The 22,011-nt window shown below is 37.7% G+C and overlaps 1 protein-coding gene across 1 annotated transcript in view; it reads left to right on the top strand.

Moving 5' to 3' along the window:
• Nucleotides 1-22,011, top strand: part of LOC126455942 (sodium-independent sulfate anion transporter-like) — a 173,586-nt gene that overhangs the window by 115,615 nt on the left and 35,960 nt on the right. The window contains exons 4-8 of the mRNA XM_050091700.1: nucleotides 6,251-6,471; nucleotides 6,554-6,728; nucleotides 7,145-7,309; nucleotides 8,318-8,479; nucleotides 11,749-11,889. Coding sequence (XP_049947657.1) covers nucleotides 6,251-6,471; nucleotides 6,554-6,728; nucleotides 7,145-7,309; nucleotides 8,318-8,479; nucleotides 11,749-11,889 — 864 coding nt within the window. The remainder of the gene's footprint in view (nucleotides 1-6,250; nucleotides 6,472-6,553; nucleotides 6,729-7,144; nucleotides 7,310-8,317; nucleotides 8,480-11,748; nucleotides 11,890-22,011) is intronic.

Here is a 22,011-nt window from a genome sequence, read left to right as displayed (position 1 = left end):
CAAGAGTGTGAAGACAATTTAAAAAATCTCATTTTCAGCAGTTGCAAAGGCTGTGCCTAAGGTCTCAGTTCTTTGTCCATATATGTTCATTGACTATATAAATAATCTACCTTTAATCCTTCCTTGTGAAGCAATGGGCTACTATACACTGATAACACAACATTGGTTACTCAAAATTCTTATCAAAATGAGCTACAAGAGATTGTACTACCAGTGAAGGCTGCATGAGTTTGCATGGTTTCAGACGAAATTCCTAAAGTTAAATAAAAATAAAACTGTAGATATCATAATTAATTTCCGTATTACCAAACAATACAGTAAATCTTTTATGAATACTACACTGTTCAAATACTTAACTCAGGTATTCACAATGACTAGGCTCTCAAATGTATTCCACCTACTGCATTATCTGAGAGGCTGCTTCAGTAAAACATAGCCTATGTATGCTTATTAAGCCTTCTTCCATTCCTATCTGATTAAAGGTACTCTATTAGAAGGTAATTTTACTATCTTTAAATGAAAGAAAAGCCCTATCAGATGCAGTTCTGGAAATTCCCAATGAAAATAATTTATACGGCATTTCAAAGAGCTTAATATTATGACTGTCCTGAGTTTATATATTTAAATTAGCAAGAGCATATAAAGTAAAGGCTCAGTAAATACTGTACTCCTTACAGAATATTAGTACAGCACCATAACATAAGAAATGGACATTTGATTAATATGTCCATTTCCAAAGCTGGCAAAAGTTCACTTACAAACATATTGCTTCTACTCTCTGTAATAAACTCCCCAAAAGTGTTGAATTGGGGCCTATGAGTAGATTCAAGGGCATGGCAGTGAAATGGGTACAACATAAAGGATATTGTACAATACAAGAATTTCATGAAAAGGGTAGACTGCTGTTCACCACATGGAGGATATGCTGAATCAAAAACAGGCACAACAAAAAGACTGCTCTACATTTATGCTCTCAGTCAAAAAGAGTGAACACACGCAAACACACACACACACACACACACACACACACACACACACACACACACACACACACAGTCTTCTTGTTGTGACTGTTGGCAACACAACGTCTCCTCTATGTGGTGAGTAGTAACCTATCCCTTTCATAATACTGTTGTTATTCCATCCTGAACTTTCCATTATTTGGGTTCAAGAGTTTCAGGTAATTTCATACATGACTTGGAATTTTAGTACCAAATTGTACTCAATGATAGACAGGAATGGCACACAGTATCATTTAATGTGATGTATCCATTTTAAAGTCATGTAATATAAATGGCAGGATACAGTATTCTGAATTATGTAGAATAATAAATTATTATATTGTACATCATCATTTAATCTAAAAAGACAATGATGCAAACAGAATGGAATAACTGTCTTAAGTTTTTATACTAGGGTTGCTGAACTAAGGGCCTGTTTAAGCACTTAATATAATTTCTACATGTTAATACAGGGTGTTACAAAAAGGTATGGCCAAACTTTCAGGAAACATTCCTCACACACAACGAAAGAAAATATGTTATGTGGACATGTGTCTGGAAATGCTTACTTTCCATGTTAGCGCTCATTTTATTACTTCTCTTCAAATCACATTAATCATGGAATGGAAACACACAGCAACAGAACGTACCAGTGTGACTTCAAACACTTTGTTACAGGAAATGTTCAAAATGTCCTCCATTAACGAGGATACATGCATCCACCCTCCATCACATGGAATCCCTGATGCACTGATGCAGCCCTGGAGAATGGCGTATTGTATCACAGCCGTCCACAATACGAGCACAAAGAGTCTCTACATTTGGTACCGGGGTTGTGTAGACAAAAGCTTTCAAATGCCCCCATAAATGAAAGTCAAGAGGGTTGAGGTCAGGAGAGCGTGGAGGCCATGGAATTGGTCCACCTCTACCAATCCATCGGTCACTGGATCTGCTGTTGAGAAGCGTATGAACACTTCGACTGAAATGTGCAGGAGCTCCATCGTGCATAAACCACATGTAGTGTCGTACTTGTAAAAGCACATGTTCTAGCAGCACAGGTAGAGTATCCCATATGAAATCATGATAACGTGCTCCATCGAGCATAGGTGGAAGAACATGGGGCCCAATCAAGACATCACCAACAATGCTGCCCAAACGTTCACAGAAAATCTGTGTTGATGACGTGATTGCACAATTGCATGTGGATTCTCGTCAGCCCACACATGTTGATTGTGAAAATTTACAATTTGATCACATTGGAATGAAGCCTCATCCATAAAGAGAACATTTGCACTGAAATGAGGATTGACACATTGTTTGATGAACCATTTGCAGATGTGTACCCATGGAGGCCAATCAGCTGCTGATAGTGCCTGCACACACTGTAGATGGTACGGAAACAACTGGTTCTCCCGTAGCACTCTCCATACAGTGACATGGTCAACGTTACCTTGTACAGCAGCAACTTCTCTGACGCTGACATTAGGGTTATCATCAACTGCACGAAGAATTGCCTCGTCCATTGCAGGTGTCCTCGTCGTTCTAGGTCTTCCCCAGTCACGAGTCATAGGCTGGAATGGTCCGTGCTCCCTAAGATGCCGATCAATTGCTTCGCATCTGCCAACTCTGCATTTGTAAACATTGCACTGACTGCAAAACCACGTTCGTTATGAACACTAACCTGTTGATGCTACGTACTGATGTGATTGATGCTAGTACTTTAGAGCAATGAGTCGCATGTCAACACAAGCACCGAAGTCAACATTATCTTCCTTCAATTGGGCCAACTGGCAGTGAATCGAAGAAGTACAGTACATACTGACGAAACTAAAATGAGCTCCAACATGGAAATTAAGCGTTTCCGGATACATGTTCACATAACATCTTTTCTTTATTTGTGTGTGAGGAATGTTTCCTGAAAGTTTGGCCGTACCTTTTTGTAACACCCTGTATATATTATAAGATGACACTGATTACATGTAAACATTTTTAAACATCAATAAGCCCTATGGTTCCCCTTCTCACTGACATATAAAATATATATGCCAAAGAGTGTCATATTAGCAAAGTCAGTTTATTATTACTGAATCATGCCATCTTTTGTAAATTTAGTCAATTTCATCACAAGGTATTTTAAACTCCTCCATACATAAATTATTCAGTATATATGGTGACCCAAAACACCATTAACATTTCAAAATCCAATACTTCATGTGAAAATGTTGGTTGTTGTTGTTGTGGTCTTCAGTACTGAGACTGGTCTGATGCAGCTCTCCATGCTACTCTATCCTGTGAAAGCTTTTTCATCTCCCAGTACCTACTGCAACCTACATCCTTCTGAATCTGCTTAGTGTATTCATCTCTTGATCTCCCTCTACGATTTTTACCCTCCACGCTGCCCTCCAATGCTAAATTTGTGATCCCTTGATGCCTCAAAACATGTCCTACCAACCGATCCCTTCTTCTAGTAAAGTTGTGCCACAAACTTCTCTTCTCCCCAATCCTATTCAATACCTCCTCATTAGTTACGTGATCTACCCACCTTATCTTCAGCATGCTTCTGTAGCACCACATTTCAAAAGCTTCTATTCTCTTCTTGCCCAAACTGGTTATCGTCCATGTTTCACTTCCATACATGGCTACGCTCCATACAAATACTTTCAGAAATGCCTTCCTGACACTTAAATCTATACTCAATGTTAACAAATTACTCTTCTTCAGAAACGATTTCCTTGCCATTGCCAGTGTACATTTTATATCCTCTCTACTTCGACCATCATCAGTTATTTTACTCCCTAAATAGCAAAACTCCTTTACTACTTTAAGTGTCTCATTTCCTAATCTAATCCCCTCAGCATCACCCGAATTAATTTGACTACATTCCATTATCCTCGTTTTGCTTTTGTTGATGTTTGTCTTATATCCTCCTTTCAAGACACTGTCCATTCCGTTCAACTGCTCTTCCAAGTCCTTTGCTGTCTCTGACAGAATTACAATGTCATCAGTGAACCTCAAAGCTTTTACTTCTTCTCCATGAATTTTAATACCCACTCCGAATTTTTCTTTTGTTTCCTTTACTGCTTGCTCAATATACAGATTGAATAACATCGGGGAGAGACTACAACCCTGTCTCACTTCTTTCCCAACCACTGCTTCCCTTTCATGCCCCTCGATTCTTATAACTGCCATCTGGTTTCTGTACAAATTGTAAATAGTCTTTCGCTCCCTGTATTTTACCCCTGTCAACTTCAGAATTTGAAAGAGAGTATTCCAGTTAACGTTGTCAATAGCTTTCTCTAAGTCTACAAATGCTAGAAACGTAGGTTTGCCTTTTTTTAATCTTTCTTCTAAGATAAGTCGTAAGGTTAGTATTGCCTCATGTGTTCCAACATTTCTATGGAATCCAAACTGATCTTCCCCGAGGTCCGCTTCTACCAGTTTTTCCATTCGTCTGTAAAGAATTCGTGTTAGTATTTTGCAGCTGTGTCTTATTAAACTGATAGTTCGGTAATTTTCACATCTGTCAACACCTTCTTTCTTTGGGATTGGAATTATTATATTCTTCTTGAAGTCTGTGGGTATTTCGCCTGCCTCATACATCTTGCTCACCAGATGGTAGAGTTTTGTCATGACTGGCTCTCCCAAGGCCATCAGTAGTTCTAATGGAATGTTGTCTACTCCTGGGGCCTTGTTTCGACTCAGGTCTTTCAGTGCTCTGTCAAACTCTTCACGCATTATCTTATCTCCCATTTCATCTTCATCTACATCCTCTTCCATTTCCATAATATTGTCTTCAAGTACATCGCCCTTGTATAAACCCTCTATATACTCCTTCCACCTTTCTGCCTTCCCTTCTTTGCTTAGAACTGGGTTGCCATCTGAGCTCTTGATATTCATACAAGTGGTTCTCTTCTCTCCAAAGGTCTCTTTAATTTTCCTATAGGCAATATCTATCTTACCCCTAGTGAGACAAGCCTCTACATCCTTACATTTGTCCTCTAGCCATCCCTGCTTAGCCATTTTGCACTTCCTGTCGATCTCATTTTTGAGACGTTTGTATTCCTTTTTGCCTGCTTCATTTACTGTATTTTTATATTTTCTCCTTTCATCAATTAAATTCAATATTTCTTCTGTTACCCAAGGATTTCTATTAGCCCTCGTCTTTTTATCTACTTGATCCTCTGCTGCCTTCACTACTTCATCCCTCCAAATTTTTCTTTTGTTTCCTTTACTGCTTGCTCAATACACAGATTGAATAACATCAGGGAGAGACTACAACCCTGTCTCACTCCTTTCCCAACCACTGCTTCCCTTTCATGCCCCTCGACTCTTATAACTGCCATCTGGTTTCTGTACAAAATGTTGGTAGCGAGGTAAAAATTGACACATATAACTGAAATGACATGGGATTTTATTGAAACTGCAAAAAAAGTTGCAAAAAATGACCAACAGATGGTTTTTCATCAAATTCAAAATTGATAATTAGCATAACTTGATTTTTAGCAAAAACAGTGGTCTTTATAACAAATACTTAACAAGTCAGCTGTAATTCATCAACAATAACTGTAGTTGAGGGACAGTGTGGTGAATAGCACTGTAGACCCACCACATATCAGTAGGTGTGGTGAGAAGTTGCCATTGTATGTTGTCTTTTAGCATCTCTGAAGAGGTGAGATGATCATGGTAGACTTGCGACCACATGGTTAACCTCACAAGCAATAATCACCTGGGTAGACGACTGTGAACCTGGGAGGCCAATCATGATGGAAGTGGTGGATCAGCATGTGATCCTCACCAAACAAAGTGTGCAAGAGATATTTCACATACATACCCCTATGGGATGGAGTGCTATCCTGCATAAAATTTGTGTTAATCAGCCAGGCTAAGGATGATGCAATTCTGAAACTTCATGGCATACCTCACACCCTGTGGTGTCACTGACATGCTGCTGCCCAGTGGCATCTGCTGGTCAGTTTTTACACTTGTTTTTCGTTTCAATAAAACACCGCGTCATTTCAGGCATGTGTGTCAATTTTTACCTCTCTACCTACATTATTCCATGAATTAGTACATTTTCAAATGTTAATGGACTTTTGGGTCACCATTTGTGTGTGTGTGTGTGTGTGTGTGTGTGTGTGTGTGTGTGTGTGTGTGTGTGATTTTAAGACTTCAATAAGTTAAGTATTAAATTTATATTGTGGCTGTAATGTGAGCACTAATATTTAAACTTCCAACTATCTCATCAACAGGTTTTCTTGTGGATTTTATATCAATGCCAGTGACAACAGCGTTTACATCAGCAGCTGCTATTACTATTGCATTTTCCCAGCTGAAAGGTCTGTTGGGAATTGGAGGCACTTCTAACGATTTTCTTGAATCATGGTCAAACTTAGTGGAAAGAATTACGTATGTTCAACTGTGGGATGTTGTTCTAGGAGTCTGTACCATTATCGGATTGTTATTTTTACAGGTATAAACTTGAATATACTGTGTTCACTCACCATGTAACTTAAAAACATAAATAAACTTATCATCTTTTTTTACCATTTTAGAAACTGAATGATATTGACAAAGGAAGAGATCTTTCTGGGAGTTCTAAAGCAAGGAAAGCACTCAGCAAAGTATTTTGGTTTCTGGCCCTGAGTCGAAATGCCATTGCCTGTATTGTCGGGACTCTTTTGGCATATCTCATGTACACAGATGGCAATGCTCCTTTTTCTTTAACAGGTTTGTTTTACTTTATTTGAACTCTCTCTCTCTCTATCTCTCTCTCTCTCTCTCTCTCTCTCTCTCTCTCTCTCTCTCTCTCTCTCTCACACACACACACACACACACACACACACACACACACACACACACGCATGCACGCACGCACAAATAAAATAGGAAAATGCTAACATTTGAAATATATATGAACATCTAAATGCTTCTTCTGCTAAGTAAGGCAACTGAATGTTTCTTTCAAAAAATTGCAGTGTATATCAGCAAAATTGAAAATCAATCACACGAATTTTGCATAAATAGGAAGCAGTCGTAAATCTCATACATGTACCATACTTCATGCCTTACTTTATTTTACATGTAACTAGTGAAACTCATCCAGTGTATTACATGAGGTAACTATGAAATTAATTCAATTTTAGGTGAAATACAAAGTGGCCTCCCACCATTCTCTCCACCACCATTCAGTACAACATATCAAAATGAAACATATAGCTTCCCAGAAATGGTATCTGCTCTTGGCACAAATATCATCACATTGCCTCTGATTGCTATACTGGAAAGTGTGGCAATTGCTAAAGCATTTGGTAAGTTATTTCCTACGTGATATTATATTTAAATTAATTTGTATCTGAGTGATATTATATTTAAATTATTTAAATATGCTGGTACAGATGAAAAGTAATTTCAGCTTTCATCACTGTAATTCTACCTCAGATTTTCCCCACTCTTTGTCTTTTGATCTTACTCTCTTTCCCCTACTGTTTCATGGTGCACAATTAGATAATTAAAAACTGCATGCATTCATTTTCTGTCACATTTATTAACAACATGAAATTGCAAATTTTATTGAAACAAGAAATGAGGCCACAAATACCTAATAGGACAAACCATCAAGGATAAGCTTTAATCACACTCTTGATCAGTTTAAAATGTGCATATTAAAATTATAGAGCAATTACATTTCTCTGACATATTTGATTTTATAGTTTCTAAAACTTCTATAAGGAAAGAGCTCTCAATAAAAAAAAACTACAGTGCACATACATTCACTATGTAACATCAGGCAGAGCCCCAACAAAACACCACAAAATCTCTAACCAGTTCATCTGACAAATTGAGGGTATCTTATGAGGTAGTAAAAGACTGGAGGGCAGAAACAAATGGAAAATGAAAACATGAGACATTACAAGTTGTAACAGTTCTGAGATAGGTTAACAACCAACTGAATGAAAAATCATAAATGATATGTTACCATGCAAAAAATTCAGGGAAGATAAAAACAATAATGAGAAAACATCTAAGCGAAGACAAAGTTAATGAAGTTGGCAAGCAAAAGTGGTACTTCCAACCCTCAGTTACTTTTTCTCCAGAGGACAAAATTGCTGGATCTGAAAGTTATTATATACATATCTTTCTGTTTGTACCTGTGCTTTTTCGTTTGGTATCTAGATTTATTTTCCATCTATTTTTAATTAAATGTAATTCTATGTAAGTACATTTAAAATTGTATTTTACCTTGGAATTTAATAATATTTCATTTTGAAGTCTTGTAACACGGGGTTTGTATTTATTTTTCTTGCTCATTGTTGCAGCTGGTGGGAAACCTATTGATGCTACACAAGAAATGCTTGCCCTGGGAGTATGTAACATTGCTGGCTCATTATTTTATGGAATGCCAATCACTGGATCTTTCACAAGAACAGCTGTTAACCATTCATCTGGAGTAAAAACAACAATGGGTGGCCTCTTTACAGGTATGACCAATTACTCAAATCATATAGCAATTCATATACTTATTGTTGCAGTAATTTTTGGTTAATAAGATTGAAATACAACTGAATAGTCACATTGTCCTAACCTTTTAATCATGTAAGCACAATTTTAATTAATACTTTAAAAATTATATTTGTAGTGATACACTATATGGACAATATGTGGGTTGTATAATAATATGCCCTCCATGAACCATGGATCTTGCCATTGGCACGAAGGCTTGCATGTCTCAGCGATACAGATAGCTGCATTGTAGGTGCAACCATAACAAAGGGGATCTGCTGAAAGGCCAGACAAATATGTGGTTTCTGAAGAGGAGCTGCAGCCTTTTCAGTAGTTGCAGGGGTAACAGTCTGGATGACTGTTTGAACTGGTCTTGCAACATCAACCAAAACAGCATTGCTGTGCTGGTACTGTGAATGGTTGAAAGCAAGGGGGAACTACAGCCATAATTTTTCCCAAGGCATACAGCTTTACTGTATGGTTAAATAATGATGGCAGCCTATTGGGTAAAATATTCTGAAGGTAAAATGGTCTACAATTTCGATCTCCAGGTGGGAATTACTCAGGAAGATATGATTGTTAGGAGAAACAAAACTGGCATTCTGTGGATCGGAGCATGGAATGTCAGATCCCTTAATCGGGTAGGTAGGTTAGAAAATTTAAAAAGGGAAATGGATAGGTTAGTGTTAGATATGGTGGGAATTAATGAAGTTCAGTGGCAGGAGGAATAATACTTCTGGTCCAGTGAATACAGTGCTATAAATACAAAATCAAATGTGGGTAATGCAGGACTAAGTTTAACAATGAATAAAAAAAAGCAGGAACACAGATAAGCTACTACAAACAGGATGGTGAATGCATTAGTGTAACCAAGATAGACATGAAGCCCTTGCCTACCACAGTAGAACAAGTTCATATGCCAACTATCTCCGCAGATGATGTAGAGACTGAAGAAATGTATGATGTGATAAAGAAATTATTCAGATAGATAAGGGAGACAGAAGTTTAATAGTCAGGTGGGATTAGAGTTTGATAGTAGGAAAAGGAAGAGAAGGAAAAGTAGTAGGTGAATATGGACCAGCAATAAGGCATGAATGAGGAAGCTGCCTGGTAAAATTTTGCACAGAGTATATATCTTAATCTCCCATGAACCATGGACCTTGCCACTGGTGGGGAGGCTTGCGTTCCTCAGCGATACAGATAGCCATACCATAGGTACAACCACAACAGAGGAATATCTGTTGAGAGGCCAGACAAACATGTGGTTCCTGAAGAGGGGTAGCAGCCTTTTCAGTAGTTGCAGGGGCAACAGTCTGGATGATTGACTGATCTGGCCTTGTAACACTAACCAAAATGACCTTGCTGTGCTATCGTGGGAATTAGTGAAGTTTGATGGCAGGAGGAACAAGACTTCTGGTCAGGGTGAATACAGGGTTATAAATACAAAATCATATAGAGGAAATGCTGGAGCAGGTTTAATAATGAATAAAAAGATAAGAGTGTGGGTAAGCTACTGCAAACAGCATAGTGAACACATTATTGTGGCCAAGATAGACACAAAGCCCATGCCTACTACAGTAGCAGAAGTTTATATGACAACTAGCCCTGCAAATGATGAAGAGATTGATGAAATGTATGATGACATTAAATAAGTTATTCAGATAGTGAAGGGAGACGAAAATTTAATAGTCATGGGTGACTGGAATTCGATAGTAGGAAAAGGAAGAGAAGGAAACGTAGTAGATGAATATGGATTGGGAGTAAGAAATGAAAGAGGAAGCCACCCACTATCCTTCCCACCCCTCCTAGGGTGGCATTCTGCCATCCACCGAACCTACACAATGTACTCGTCCATCCCTCCACAACCCCTGCTCCCAATCCCTTACCTCATGGCTCATACCCTTGTAATAGACCTAGATGCAAGACCTGTACCATACATCCTCCTACCACCACCTACTCCAGTCCAGTCACTAACATCACTTATCCTATCAAAGGCAGGGCTACCTTTGAAACCAGTCTTGTGATTTACAAGCTAAGATGCAACCACTGTGCTGCATTCTATACGTAGGCATGAAAACTAACAAGCTGTCTGTCTGCATGAATGGCCACTGACAAACTGTGGCCAAGGAACAAGAGGACCACCCTGTTGCTGAACACACTGCTAAACATGATCTCAATGACTGCTTCACAACCTGTGCCATATGGATCCTTCCCACCAAAACCAGCTTTTCTGAATTGTGCAGGTGACAACTTTCCCTACAATACATCCTATGTTCTCATGACCCTCCTGGCCTCAACCTTTGTTAGTCACTGTCCTCACCCATCCAGCCCCCTCCCTGTTCCCATTCCAGCACCACACAGCCATCATTTCACTGCCACACCCAGTCTTTCAATTTCTTTATATTTATCTCATTTCCACTATTTACCCCCCCCCCCCCCTCCCCCCCTCCTCACCTTCACTGCTGCCCTCCGTCTAAACTGCAGCACTTCACTGTCTGCCACCCCCACCATACTATCCCTCCCCCTCAACGCCCCAGCCTCCTCCTTATCCCCACCCAGTTGCCACTCCCATCATGCACTGGTGCTGCTGCTCACAGTGTGGTTTCAGTTGTCTGAGGCTGCAGACATGTGTGCGGGTTAGGTTTGTGTGAGTGTCTGTGTGTATGTGTGTCCATTGCTGACAAAGGTCTTAATGGCTGAAAGCTGTAATTGTCTGAATCTTTTTGTTGTGCCTTTCTAATACTGTTACATTCCATCCTGGATTTTCCATTGTTTAATATAAAGAAAAGGATAGTTGTTACTCACCATATAGCAGAGATGCTGAGTCACAGAAAGACACAACAAAAAGATTGTCAGGATGTTAGCTTTCGGCCAACAAGATTGCATACATGCACACACCCACATAAATGCAACTCACACACACATAATCACATTTCTTGGCAGCTGGCTGGCTCCAGTTGCTGGAGGCTGTGGTCATGTGTGTGAGAGATGCATTTGCATGTGTGTGTGTGTGTGTGTGTGTGTGTGTGTGTGTGTGTGTGTGTTTGTATATTGTCTATTTTTGACAAAGGCCTTGTTGGCCGAAAGCTAACTTCCTGGCAGTCTTTTTGTTGTGCCTTTCTGCAACTCAGCTCGTCCGCTATGTGGTGAGTAGCAACTATGCTTTTTATTATACTGTTATATTCATAACAAATATTTATTTGGCTCAAACTGTTCAAGTAATTACTTATGGGACTGTTGGTTACAGGTGCACTGGTGCTGTTGGCTCTAGCATTTCTGACCTCAACATTCTTCTTTCTTCCAAAAGCGACATTGTCAGCCATTATTTTGGCAGCTATGTTCTTCATGGTTGATGTGTCTGTCATCCCGTTGTTGTGGAGAACTAGAAGTAAGTCATCTGCAATTTTTAAACACTTTTAAGCATGGTTTGGTAACCTGAAAATTAAATAAGTATTTCATGAAAGATGTGAATCATTTTTTCCCTTCATTGGTTGATTATGCAGTTATTACTACTCCTTGTCACTAAACTAAATAATTACAAATTTTCTAATGACTTTTTCTATTTAGTTAATATCATTTCTGGCAACTCCATCTGAATGTCTGCCATAAATTACATGTTTTATGTTTATAGGAGAACAGAACTTAATTTAACATTCAGTCTACACATTTAATTAGGGTATTCCATATGCTAAATTTACCATTAAACTAGCCATATTTTTTGTTCAGCTAAATGTTTATTGTAATAGGTGCTAGACAAGATTGAATGTGGTTGGTGCAAAGCTACCCATGAAGATGTAAAGTAGACCCACTTTACTGTAGGGAAAATGTTTAATCCTGTGTAATGAGATAGGTGACTAAGGATATCATTCAACAGTTCATTTGCTGAGAATAAGAATGAATCATTACTCAACAGCCTCTTCTATTTGCTGAATTGTGATCTGTCTTTATACACATATTATGTTCTATAAGGAATAATGTAAATCACCTTCTCACTAGCTATTAAGGGAATGCCTTACTACCAGACCAATGTCATCAGGTGACGAGTGCCTGGGACTTGGTGGAGTGCTTTAACACACATCAAACAGTTACATAGCTCATAGCTCTACACCTAACCTCATGTTGCAAGCCACCAAGTGTAAATACCTTTGTCAACACAGTAACAAAAAGCCAAATCAAGCTTATTGCATAAAATATTTTGGTATATACTAAAACACCCCACTCCATGCTGATTATGTTGAATGAATACCAGCAGAGTGAAAATTAAAGCATTTTCTTAATAGCAGTTGACATAATGATTTACATACACCTTAAAGAATTAATGGCTGTGCAGCACAATGCAAAACAGACATAAAATAATCACACATTATATTCCATCCTGGATTTTCCATCCATATACTTAGTTTTGCATGATTTTTTAACTAAGAGAATGGTGACATTGCCATTTTAATTATCAACATTTGGGCTGCTGATGTAAAGCTGGATATACGCCTTAGGAGCTTGACTAAAATCTTCATTTTGAGATATTTAGTACACTAGAAGATATTTATTAATGAACTTGGGGATGTTCCACTTATTGTAGTTCACAGTTTCACCTCAGTTTTAAAGAATCTTAAAGTCTGATACCTAGTCCAACTGAAACGATTTCCTGATAAGTGATGCTATGTGGGATAGATCCAAGAGATATGAACTGGACACAAAATGGGATTGAGAGGTGGTTCATCCAAATATATTTTCAATATATCCTAGTTGGTGGATAATTCAAGTTTCACAATTCACAGTTTTTACAGGTGAATGCAAGTGCTTCTCCTCCTTTTATAGCGCATAAGGAAGGTGAATCACCAAATTGTTGAGCAATGTCACAGTTTGGGATAAAGATCACAGAGGCATAATACCTCTAAGGGCAGAAACATGACTTTAACAGCACACACAAAGCAACTTGAAATATTGTCACCAGAATTTAAAACACTCAACTTATAGTGGTAGCAGCGACGCTGAGCCACAGATAGGTACAACAAAAATACTGTCAGAAAGTACACTTTTGGCCAAAAAGGCCTTTGTTGAAAATACCATGAGAGGTAGTTGAGACCCTACGTCTAATTGTGCCCTGAAATGAGAAATGTCCTATCCACTATCCATTCAGCCCCACTCACTGTGGTATTCCACTGCCCATCAAACCTACACAATATTCTCATCCATCCCTACACAACCCCTGCTTCCAACCACTTCCCTTATGGCTCATATCCCTGAAATAGACCTAGGTGCAAGAACCTGTCCCATACATCCACCTATTCCAGTCCGGTCACAAACATCATCTATCTCATCAAAGGCAGGGCTATCTGTGAAACCAGTCATGTGATATACAAGCTAATCTGCCATCATTTACATCTACATCTACATTTATACTCAGCAAGCCACCCAACGGTGTGTGGCAGAGAGCACTTAACGTGCCACTGTCATTACCTCCCTTTCCTATTCCAGTCGCGTATGGTTTGCGGGAAGAATGACTGCCAGAAAGCCTCTGTTCGGGCTTGAATCTCTCTAATTTTACATTCGTGATCTGCTCGGGAGGTATTAGTATGGGGAAGCAATATATTTGATACCTCATACAGAAACGCACCCTCTTGAAACCTGGACATCAAGCTACATCGCGATGCAGAGCGCCTCTCTTGCAGAGTCTGCCACTTGAGTTTGCTAAACATCTCCATAACGCTATCATGCTTACCAAATAACCCTGTGACAAAACACACTGCTCTTCTTTGGATCTTCTCTATCTCCTCTGTCAACCCAACCAGGTACGGATCCCACACTGATGAGCAATACTCAAGTATTGTTGATGGACTACCTTTTCTAAGAACTCTCGCAATGAATCTCATCCTGGCACCTACCTTACAACAATTAATTTTATATGATCATTCCACTTCAAATCTTTCCGTATGCATACTCCCAGATATTTTACAGAAGTAACTGCTACCAGTGTTTGTTCCTCTATCATACAATCATACTATAAAGGATCCTTCTTTCTATGTATTCGCAATACACAACATTTGTCAATGTTAAGGGTCAGTTGCCACTCCCTGTACCAAGTGTCTATCTGCTGCAGATCTTCCTGCATTTTGCTGCAATTTTCTAATGTTGCAACTTCTCTGTATACTACAGCATCATCCACGAAAAGCCGCATAGAACTTCTGACACTATCTACTAGGTCATTTATATATATTGTGAAAAGCAATGGTCCCATAACGCTCTCCTGTGGCATGCCAGAGGTTACTTTAACGTCTGTAGATGTCTCTCGATTGAGAACAACATGCTCTGTTCTGTTTGCTAAAAACTCTTCAATCCAGCCACACAGCTGGTCTGATATTCCGTAGGCTCTTACTTTGTTTATCAGGCAACAGTGCAAAACTGTATCGACTGCCTTCCGGAAGTCAAGGAAAATGGCATCTACCTGGGAGCCTGTATCTAATATTTTTTGGGTCTCATGAACAAATAAAGCGAGTTGGGTCTCACACGATCACTGTTTCCGGAGTCCATGTTGATTCCTGCAGAGTAAATTCTGGGTTTCCAGAAGTGACATGATACATGAGCAAAAAACATGTTCTAAAACTCTACAACATATTGATGCCAGAGATATAGGCCTATAGTTTTGCACATCAGCTCGACGACCCTTCTTGCAAACTGGAACTACCTGTGCTCTTTTCCAATCATTTGGAACCTTCCATTCCTCTAGAGACTTGCAGTACATGTCTGCTAGAAGGGGGGCAAGTTCTTTCATGTACTCTGTGTAAAATCGAATTGGTATCCCATCAGGTCCAGTAGACTTTCCTCTGTTGAGTGATTTCAGTTGCTTTTCTATTCCTACACAGGTATGACAACCAACAAACTGCCTGTCTCCAGAAATGGCCACCGACAAACTTTTGGTGAAGAAACAACTGGACCACCCTGTTGCTGAGCACATGGGTCAACATGATGTTCTCCATTTCAATGACTGTTTCACAGCCTGTGCCATCTCAGTCCTTCCCACTAACACCAGCTTTTCTGAATTATGCAAGTGGTAACTCTCTCTGTAATATATCCTACATTCCTGTAACCCTCCTGGCCTAAGCATTCATTGCTCATTTTCCTTACCCATCTAGCCCCTTCCTTGTTCCCATTCCAGCGCTACACAACCCTATATTCCACAAATGCACCCAGTCTTTTTATATCTCTCCTTTTCCACTATCCCCCTCTCTCCTGCACCCCCCCCCCCCCCACCCCGCTCATGTAAGCTTCCAACTGCACCTAGCTGCCCTACTCTCCCTCTCCCATCATGCATTGTTACTCACAGTCGTTCTCCAGTTATCAGAGACTGTGGTCATATGTGTGAGAGTTGCGATTGCAGGGGAGAGAGAGAGAGAGAGAGAGAGTGACAGTGGGTGGGTGGGTGGGTGGCTGGCTGGCTGGCTGGGTAGGTGGGTGGGTGGGTGGATGAGTGTTCGTGTTGTCTGTTTTTGACAGAGGCCTTGTTAGCTGGAAGCTCACTTTCCAACAGTCTTTTTGTTGTGCCTATCAGTGACTCTGCCATATGGTCAGTAGCAACCATCCTTTCCATAAAATTGTTACATTCAGTCCTGAATTTTCCATTGTTTGAACTTATAATACTGTCACATAACTAATGTTTGTAGATAATTAGTTCTTTTAAGTTACTTTACTATTTCACCTGAGATTTTGAAACCCTAAGATGTTACACAGTTTCACATTTTCTACAGACAAACTTATCAAGTTATATCAAGATTCAAAATTTCACTTTAATTGACAGAAAATTGTTAGCAACAGGTTAGCTATGCGCAGACTTTCACACAAACCAACATACTGGTGTTCTTTCTGTGTTTGCCAGTTACGAACTGTTAATACAAAACCAACATGTATACATGTTGCCCGTGTATAAGTCTAATGTGATCCAACATACAGACAGTAGCAGTGTACTGGTCAGAAGTGGACTTTTTTTCATACCAATACTGCTATGTTATCTGAATGCTTGCAAGCTACTATTGCAGTCTTTGGAGTAGGGATGGCTCTATGGAGACAGCTCTAAGAACTTGATGTTAATTCTGGAACTACATAATGCTTTGAAATTCTCTTACTTTAGATTCTGCTATTTGTCATAGACTCTAAGATTTTACTTCTGTTTGATTTATGTAAAATGTTCCAGGTTTGTAATTCACTATAGTACATGAAACATTATTATTACACAGTTTTTGACATCCATAATTTATGAGTATGGCATCATTCTCAAAATAAATACTTTATTATGCTTAATTATTTGAAATTTGAAGTATTGACTGAATTAAGTAGTGAGTGCTGCTGTCTGATCTAGAAAAAAGTGAAGCAATAAAATTAAACTGTGAAAGTTCAGGATCTTGCAGTCATTAAAGCAAAATAAGTGATTGAAATTTGGGCGTCCAGACTTTTGGTGTCATTTATCTCTTGAGTTACTTAATTTCAGATAATTCTAAAAATATTCTCGGAAAGTTGGGATTGCCTGTTTTTGAACAGTTGGTAACAATATCTCCTCTACACCTTATTTGCTCAGAATGTTTTCTCCAGTACATGATGTTGTTGTAGTTTTAATTAGTTTTCACTTGTAATTACTCAGATTTCCAGTAAGACCAAGTGCATCATTGTAAGAAATATAAATGCAAACAACAGGGCTATACATTTAAATGAGATTTTGCATAAACAACAATTTTACATATTCCTGTACACATATTCCTGTCTCACTTCATAAAAATAAAAATAAAAATAAAAAAGATAAAAGTTATCTTCGAGAGCAACATAGTAGACGGACTGGATTTCAACTTGCTATGTCTCAACTTCAGATTCTCTTTATATTAATTTTTGCTCAGGAAATAATGAAAAAGTATTTAACAGTAAACACAATTAAAAATAAAAATACTTTTCTTTTTATTTGTCTATATATCAACAATTAATTTCTTAACATAACTTTACAAAGAAGAAAATGAAAGACATGGATTCTTCCATCCATCAGATCTGCCACTGACTTGCAACTTTTCCATAGTTTTAGTCTAATTATCATTGTTGTCTTTCTTATTCCTTCTTTATTTCACTAATCAATAATTTTATTTCTTGATTCTCTCTGGAACACACAAATTAACCTTCGTTGAGTCTGTAAAGCTCCAACCTGATTTTGTGTAGCCTCCATCACTTGCTCAGTAACACGCTCATTTGTTGTCTTGAAGTTGAAAGTCTATTGAATATTTGACGATGTTTGTCCCAGCAAAAGATAACCAACACCACAATTTAGGTTGCACTTTTTGACACATTTCATTAGCGTCAAAATTATATTGTGTGGGTGATGACTAGTTTTTATTCTTCATGAAATTACCAGCATTTACTATCCGGTCAGCACTCACAAATAAACTAAAAGCTACAGTGTCAGAAATATTCATATGAATTGCAAAGCTATTAAAACACACAGTAAGGAAATGCTGTCCAATAATTGTAGTCCTAACAAGTCACTGAACAAAGTAATTATGTGTGACACAAAATAATGACCATATTATTCAAAAGTCATTGTCCACAGCTAGTACTGTCTTGTAGGAATCTATTGGATGAAAGTACAGTTCAGTTGCTCACTTAGTTCACTCATCAATTAAGGGTCACAATTTTCAACAATATCTCATTTGCATTCTGACATCTCCTTAGAATCACAAAAACTACAAAAATTTAGTTAAAATGTTGTTAATTAAACCAATTTTTACACAAAAACTTAGTGTGTATTGGAGATTATAAGACTTTAGCTGTTAATAGCATATAGTATTAAGTGCGAGAATCACTAAAAAATATTTTGCTCTAAACTTATTTCTCATGCTGGTTGTAAGCTCTTCTTTCTCTTGGCACAGTCATCATAGGTTAATGATATAGTCATGCTAAAACTGCAGAGAAGTGTCTGGGTTCTGTTTATCCATACATCGAATCAATAATACCATGAAGGAGGAACATATTTTTCTTTTCTTTTTTTTTTCCAAAATGATTTTACTCCATATTTTGAAATTTCCACAAATTACTATGTTCATTGACAAGAATTTCTAACTTCCAACTGTTACATCTCACAACAAGAACTGCTTTCACAACTACATCAGAACTGTCTCCCTCTCCCCTATGAATTTATGAGACTTTTTGGAATTACTCCAATAAATCAAGAACGCAGATATATCCATTTCATAACAATGATATACCAATGTAAATAATCCACTTATGATAATATAATGTAATTGGATAGATAAAAAAAATCTACTCACCAAGCAGCAGCAGGAGAAGACACATATAAAGGTATTAAAGTTTGCAAGCTTTTGGAGCCAGTGGCTCCTTCTGGCAGAAGGAGAAGGATGAGGGGTGAAGAAAAAGGAATGGTCACGTTTAGGAAAAGGGGTAGAGTTTGGAAAAGTCACCTAGAACTGTGAGTCAGGGGACACTTACAGGGCGAGATGAGAAGGAAAGACTTTCCTCCTCATCCTGTCCAGTAAGTCTCCCCTGACCTAGTGTTCTGGGAGACCTTTCAGAGCTCTACCCCTTTTCCTAAACCTTACCAGTCCTTTTCCTTCATCCCTCTTCCTTCTCCTTCAACACTTCTGTCAGAAGAAGGAGTCACTGCCTTTCAAAGCTTACAAACTTTAATACCTTCATATGTGTGTTCTCGTGCTGCCACTTGGTGAGTAGACTTTTTATTTATTTAATTATATTATATTTTCAGTACAAGGGTGTGTTTATGTGATCAGTATAATCAATATCCTTGACCAAAGAACTACAATTTGACTAATATCTCATAAAAGCAAAAAGAAATACAATTTTCTATTGATTTTATCTTTTTGAACAATTATGGAAAACAGTAAGTATGATTGTAATAGAAAGTCTAAATATTGTCAAAAGCACAAATAAACAAAACTGTGAAGTGCGTTAGAAATATGAAGATTATTATGTTTCTCATAACATAATTAATTTAATGTCAGCATTATGTTTCATCAATATACATTTACATCAAAATTCTAGAATATATACAATCTGCAATTTTGATCACTTTGGATCATGTTGTAAATTGTAGTGTACCGGGTTCTCCAATTATTGATTAAAAAAGAGTTGTATTGACCAGTTTCATTACATCATGACAACGATAGTTTACACCTCCTACCAATTGTGCACAGTACAGTCAAAATATCAATTAATCTGAGTTACAGAGGTCATTTGAAAATACTAGACATCGATGTTAGTGATCTTTTGCAGCATGAATGCACATCATTCCTGCACATAGCTGAAGCATGAGCAAGACTGGGAGTGTACGTGTTATGTGTTTGTTAACTCAACTGAGACTGGATACAGTTTGAGTTGCTTTGAGTGACGTCCAACTAATTATAAAATGGGCATGAACAAATTGTTATTTCAGAAATAATACATTTATTTAATGAATGACTAGATAAAATATTGCTATTCGGGATGGACTATAAGTACTTACAAAGTTTTAGTTTACAAAAATACAGTGATCTAGGATTTTAGAAAAGTTTTTGGAATCACTTTATACCTATTCACTAAGAATACACAGATCAAGGGTACCCATGCAATATTTAAAAAAATATTTTGTATGATGATAAATTATTCAAAATCTTAATTTGTCACTCAATTAGTAAGGTGTGTCATATGACCCACAAAAAAGGAGCAACATAAGTAAGTGTTGAAGTTGAGAACCTAACAAGCCCAAAGATAAAATCAGCAATAGCAGTTATGACTGTCTGGAATTTTCAGTGCTAATTACTTCTCTTAGATAATTAGTTTCATGTGAAATAAAATATGTTACCATGAAAATAGGATACCAGGTTTTATAATGAATGGTTTGATCACTTTAAGAGGTACATATTAGCTCAAATGATGTTGTCAAAGTTGTATGATAGTAAGAAGTTCAGTTACCATAATTTTATGATTAACATGCCATGCGTGAAAACTAATTATACTGTTGGACTCAATGCAACAAAAGTAAATTACTGACTAAGGAATTTAGGTGTAGCAAAGAGCATTTCAGTTTTTCAAGTATTTACGTATATGTCACATATGTACAGTGCACCTAACAGTATGATGATTAATATAATTACTGCAAAGGAAAATTATTAATCATCAGGGGCACAATCATTACAGGTGAGGCTGTTCCAGCTTGCTATGATAGAAGTCATACAGGCCTACTAACATACTCATTTTCATAGCAGACAAGTTTTCTTCAATTTTTTCTTGACTTTCATAATCAAGGTGAGAATAAACTGACCAATTCTCTTATGCACCTTTGCTTTATGGTGCCTGCTATTGAAAGACAGCATACAGTTCCAGATGATGTATAGTACATTTCAAAAGACTTGTGCCCTGCAAAAGCTCTCTCTAGACTGAATACAACTGCTAAAATATGAAAAGTCTATCTTCTGTCTACTTCAAAGCATGTATGAAGTTTTTCATTGAGATGAGCAGTTGCTTGAAAACCCCTGCTGTGTGAATTCTACTCTTGCTTTCCTCAGGTCTGTAGCCTTTGGCTTACAAAGTTCAATCATAACTTTAACACAAACATAGAGAGAAAGAAGATTTAGGTTTAATGACACTAAAGTTTTATTTGAAATCTCTAATTATCCCTCTATGTGGCATATTATACTTGTAATTATAGTGCACATTTATTTCTGTGTCAATACCAGTCTCATAAAATTCCAGTCCATTGTTGCATACTTCACTTTACCATACCTGCATTGTTTATAAAGTTAAATTTCATTTCATAATAACCTATAATAGCTTTACAGACTTGCAAATAGTACAAGTGCCAGTCAAAGAAATGAAGAGCATTCCAACAAGTGCTAATGTTCCAATAAACAATGTGAATTAACTTACTTGTGTATCAGGTTACCAAATTTTTGCAATGGTATATTTGTTGTTTGGTCTCATGGATAACTCTGTTATGAACATAAACATAATTTGGCTCCTTAGCTCATGTTCCTTAACTAGTCATAAACTGAAATTAGTCTCTATGTATAAAGGTTTTTCACTGTAGGCAAACTTTTCTATGTGTTTAACCCATTACCAGTCAGTTTCCATACCTGAGTGGTCAGTGTGGTAGAATGCCATGCATGAGGCCTGGGTTTGATTCGAGGCCATGTTGGAGATTTTCTCCACTTGGGGACTGGGTGTTGTGTTATCTTCATGATCATTTCATCTTCACTGAAGTTGACATGCTGGTCTGACATTAACTGAAAAGAATTGCTCCAGGTAACCAGCCTACCTGAAGGGAGGCCCTAGCCGCACACACATTTTACATTTCACCTATTGCTGAACATCAAAATGGTAATCTATGCAAATCTGTGTTCTAAGGAAGAGATTAATTAACAAAAACACTAATAACTATCCTGGTACAATCTTTAGATACTCATAAACTATAAAATTAAAAGATACAACAATAATATCTTGTCATAATCACTATTTAAATCCAAGTCTC

This window comes from Schistocerca serialis, chromosome 2 (assembly GCF_023864345.2).
Source record: "Schistocerca serialis cubense isolate TAMUIC-IGC-003099 chromosome 2, iqSchSeri2.2, whole genome shotgun sequence".
Classification (NCBI taxonomy): domain Eukaryota; kingdom Metazoa; phylum Arthropoda; class Insecta; order Orthoptera; family Acrididae; genus Schistocerca; species Schistocerca serialis.
The sequence above is the reverse complement of the archived record's forward strand: the minus strand, read 5'-3'. Positions and strand labels throughout refer to the sequence as shown.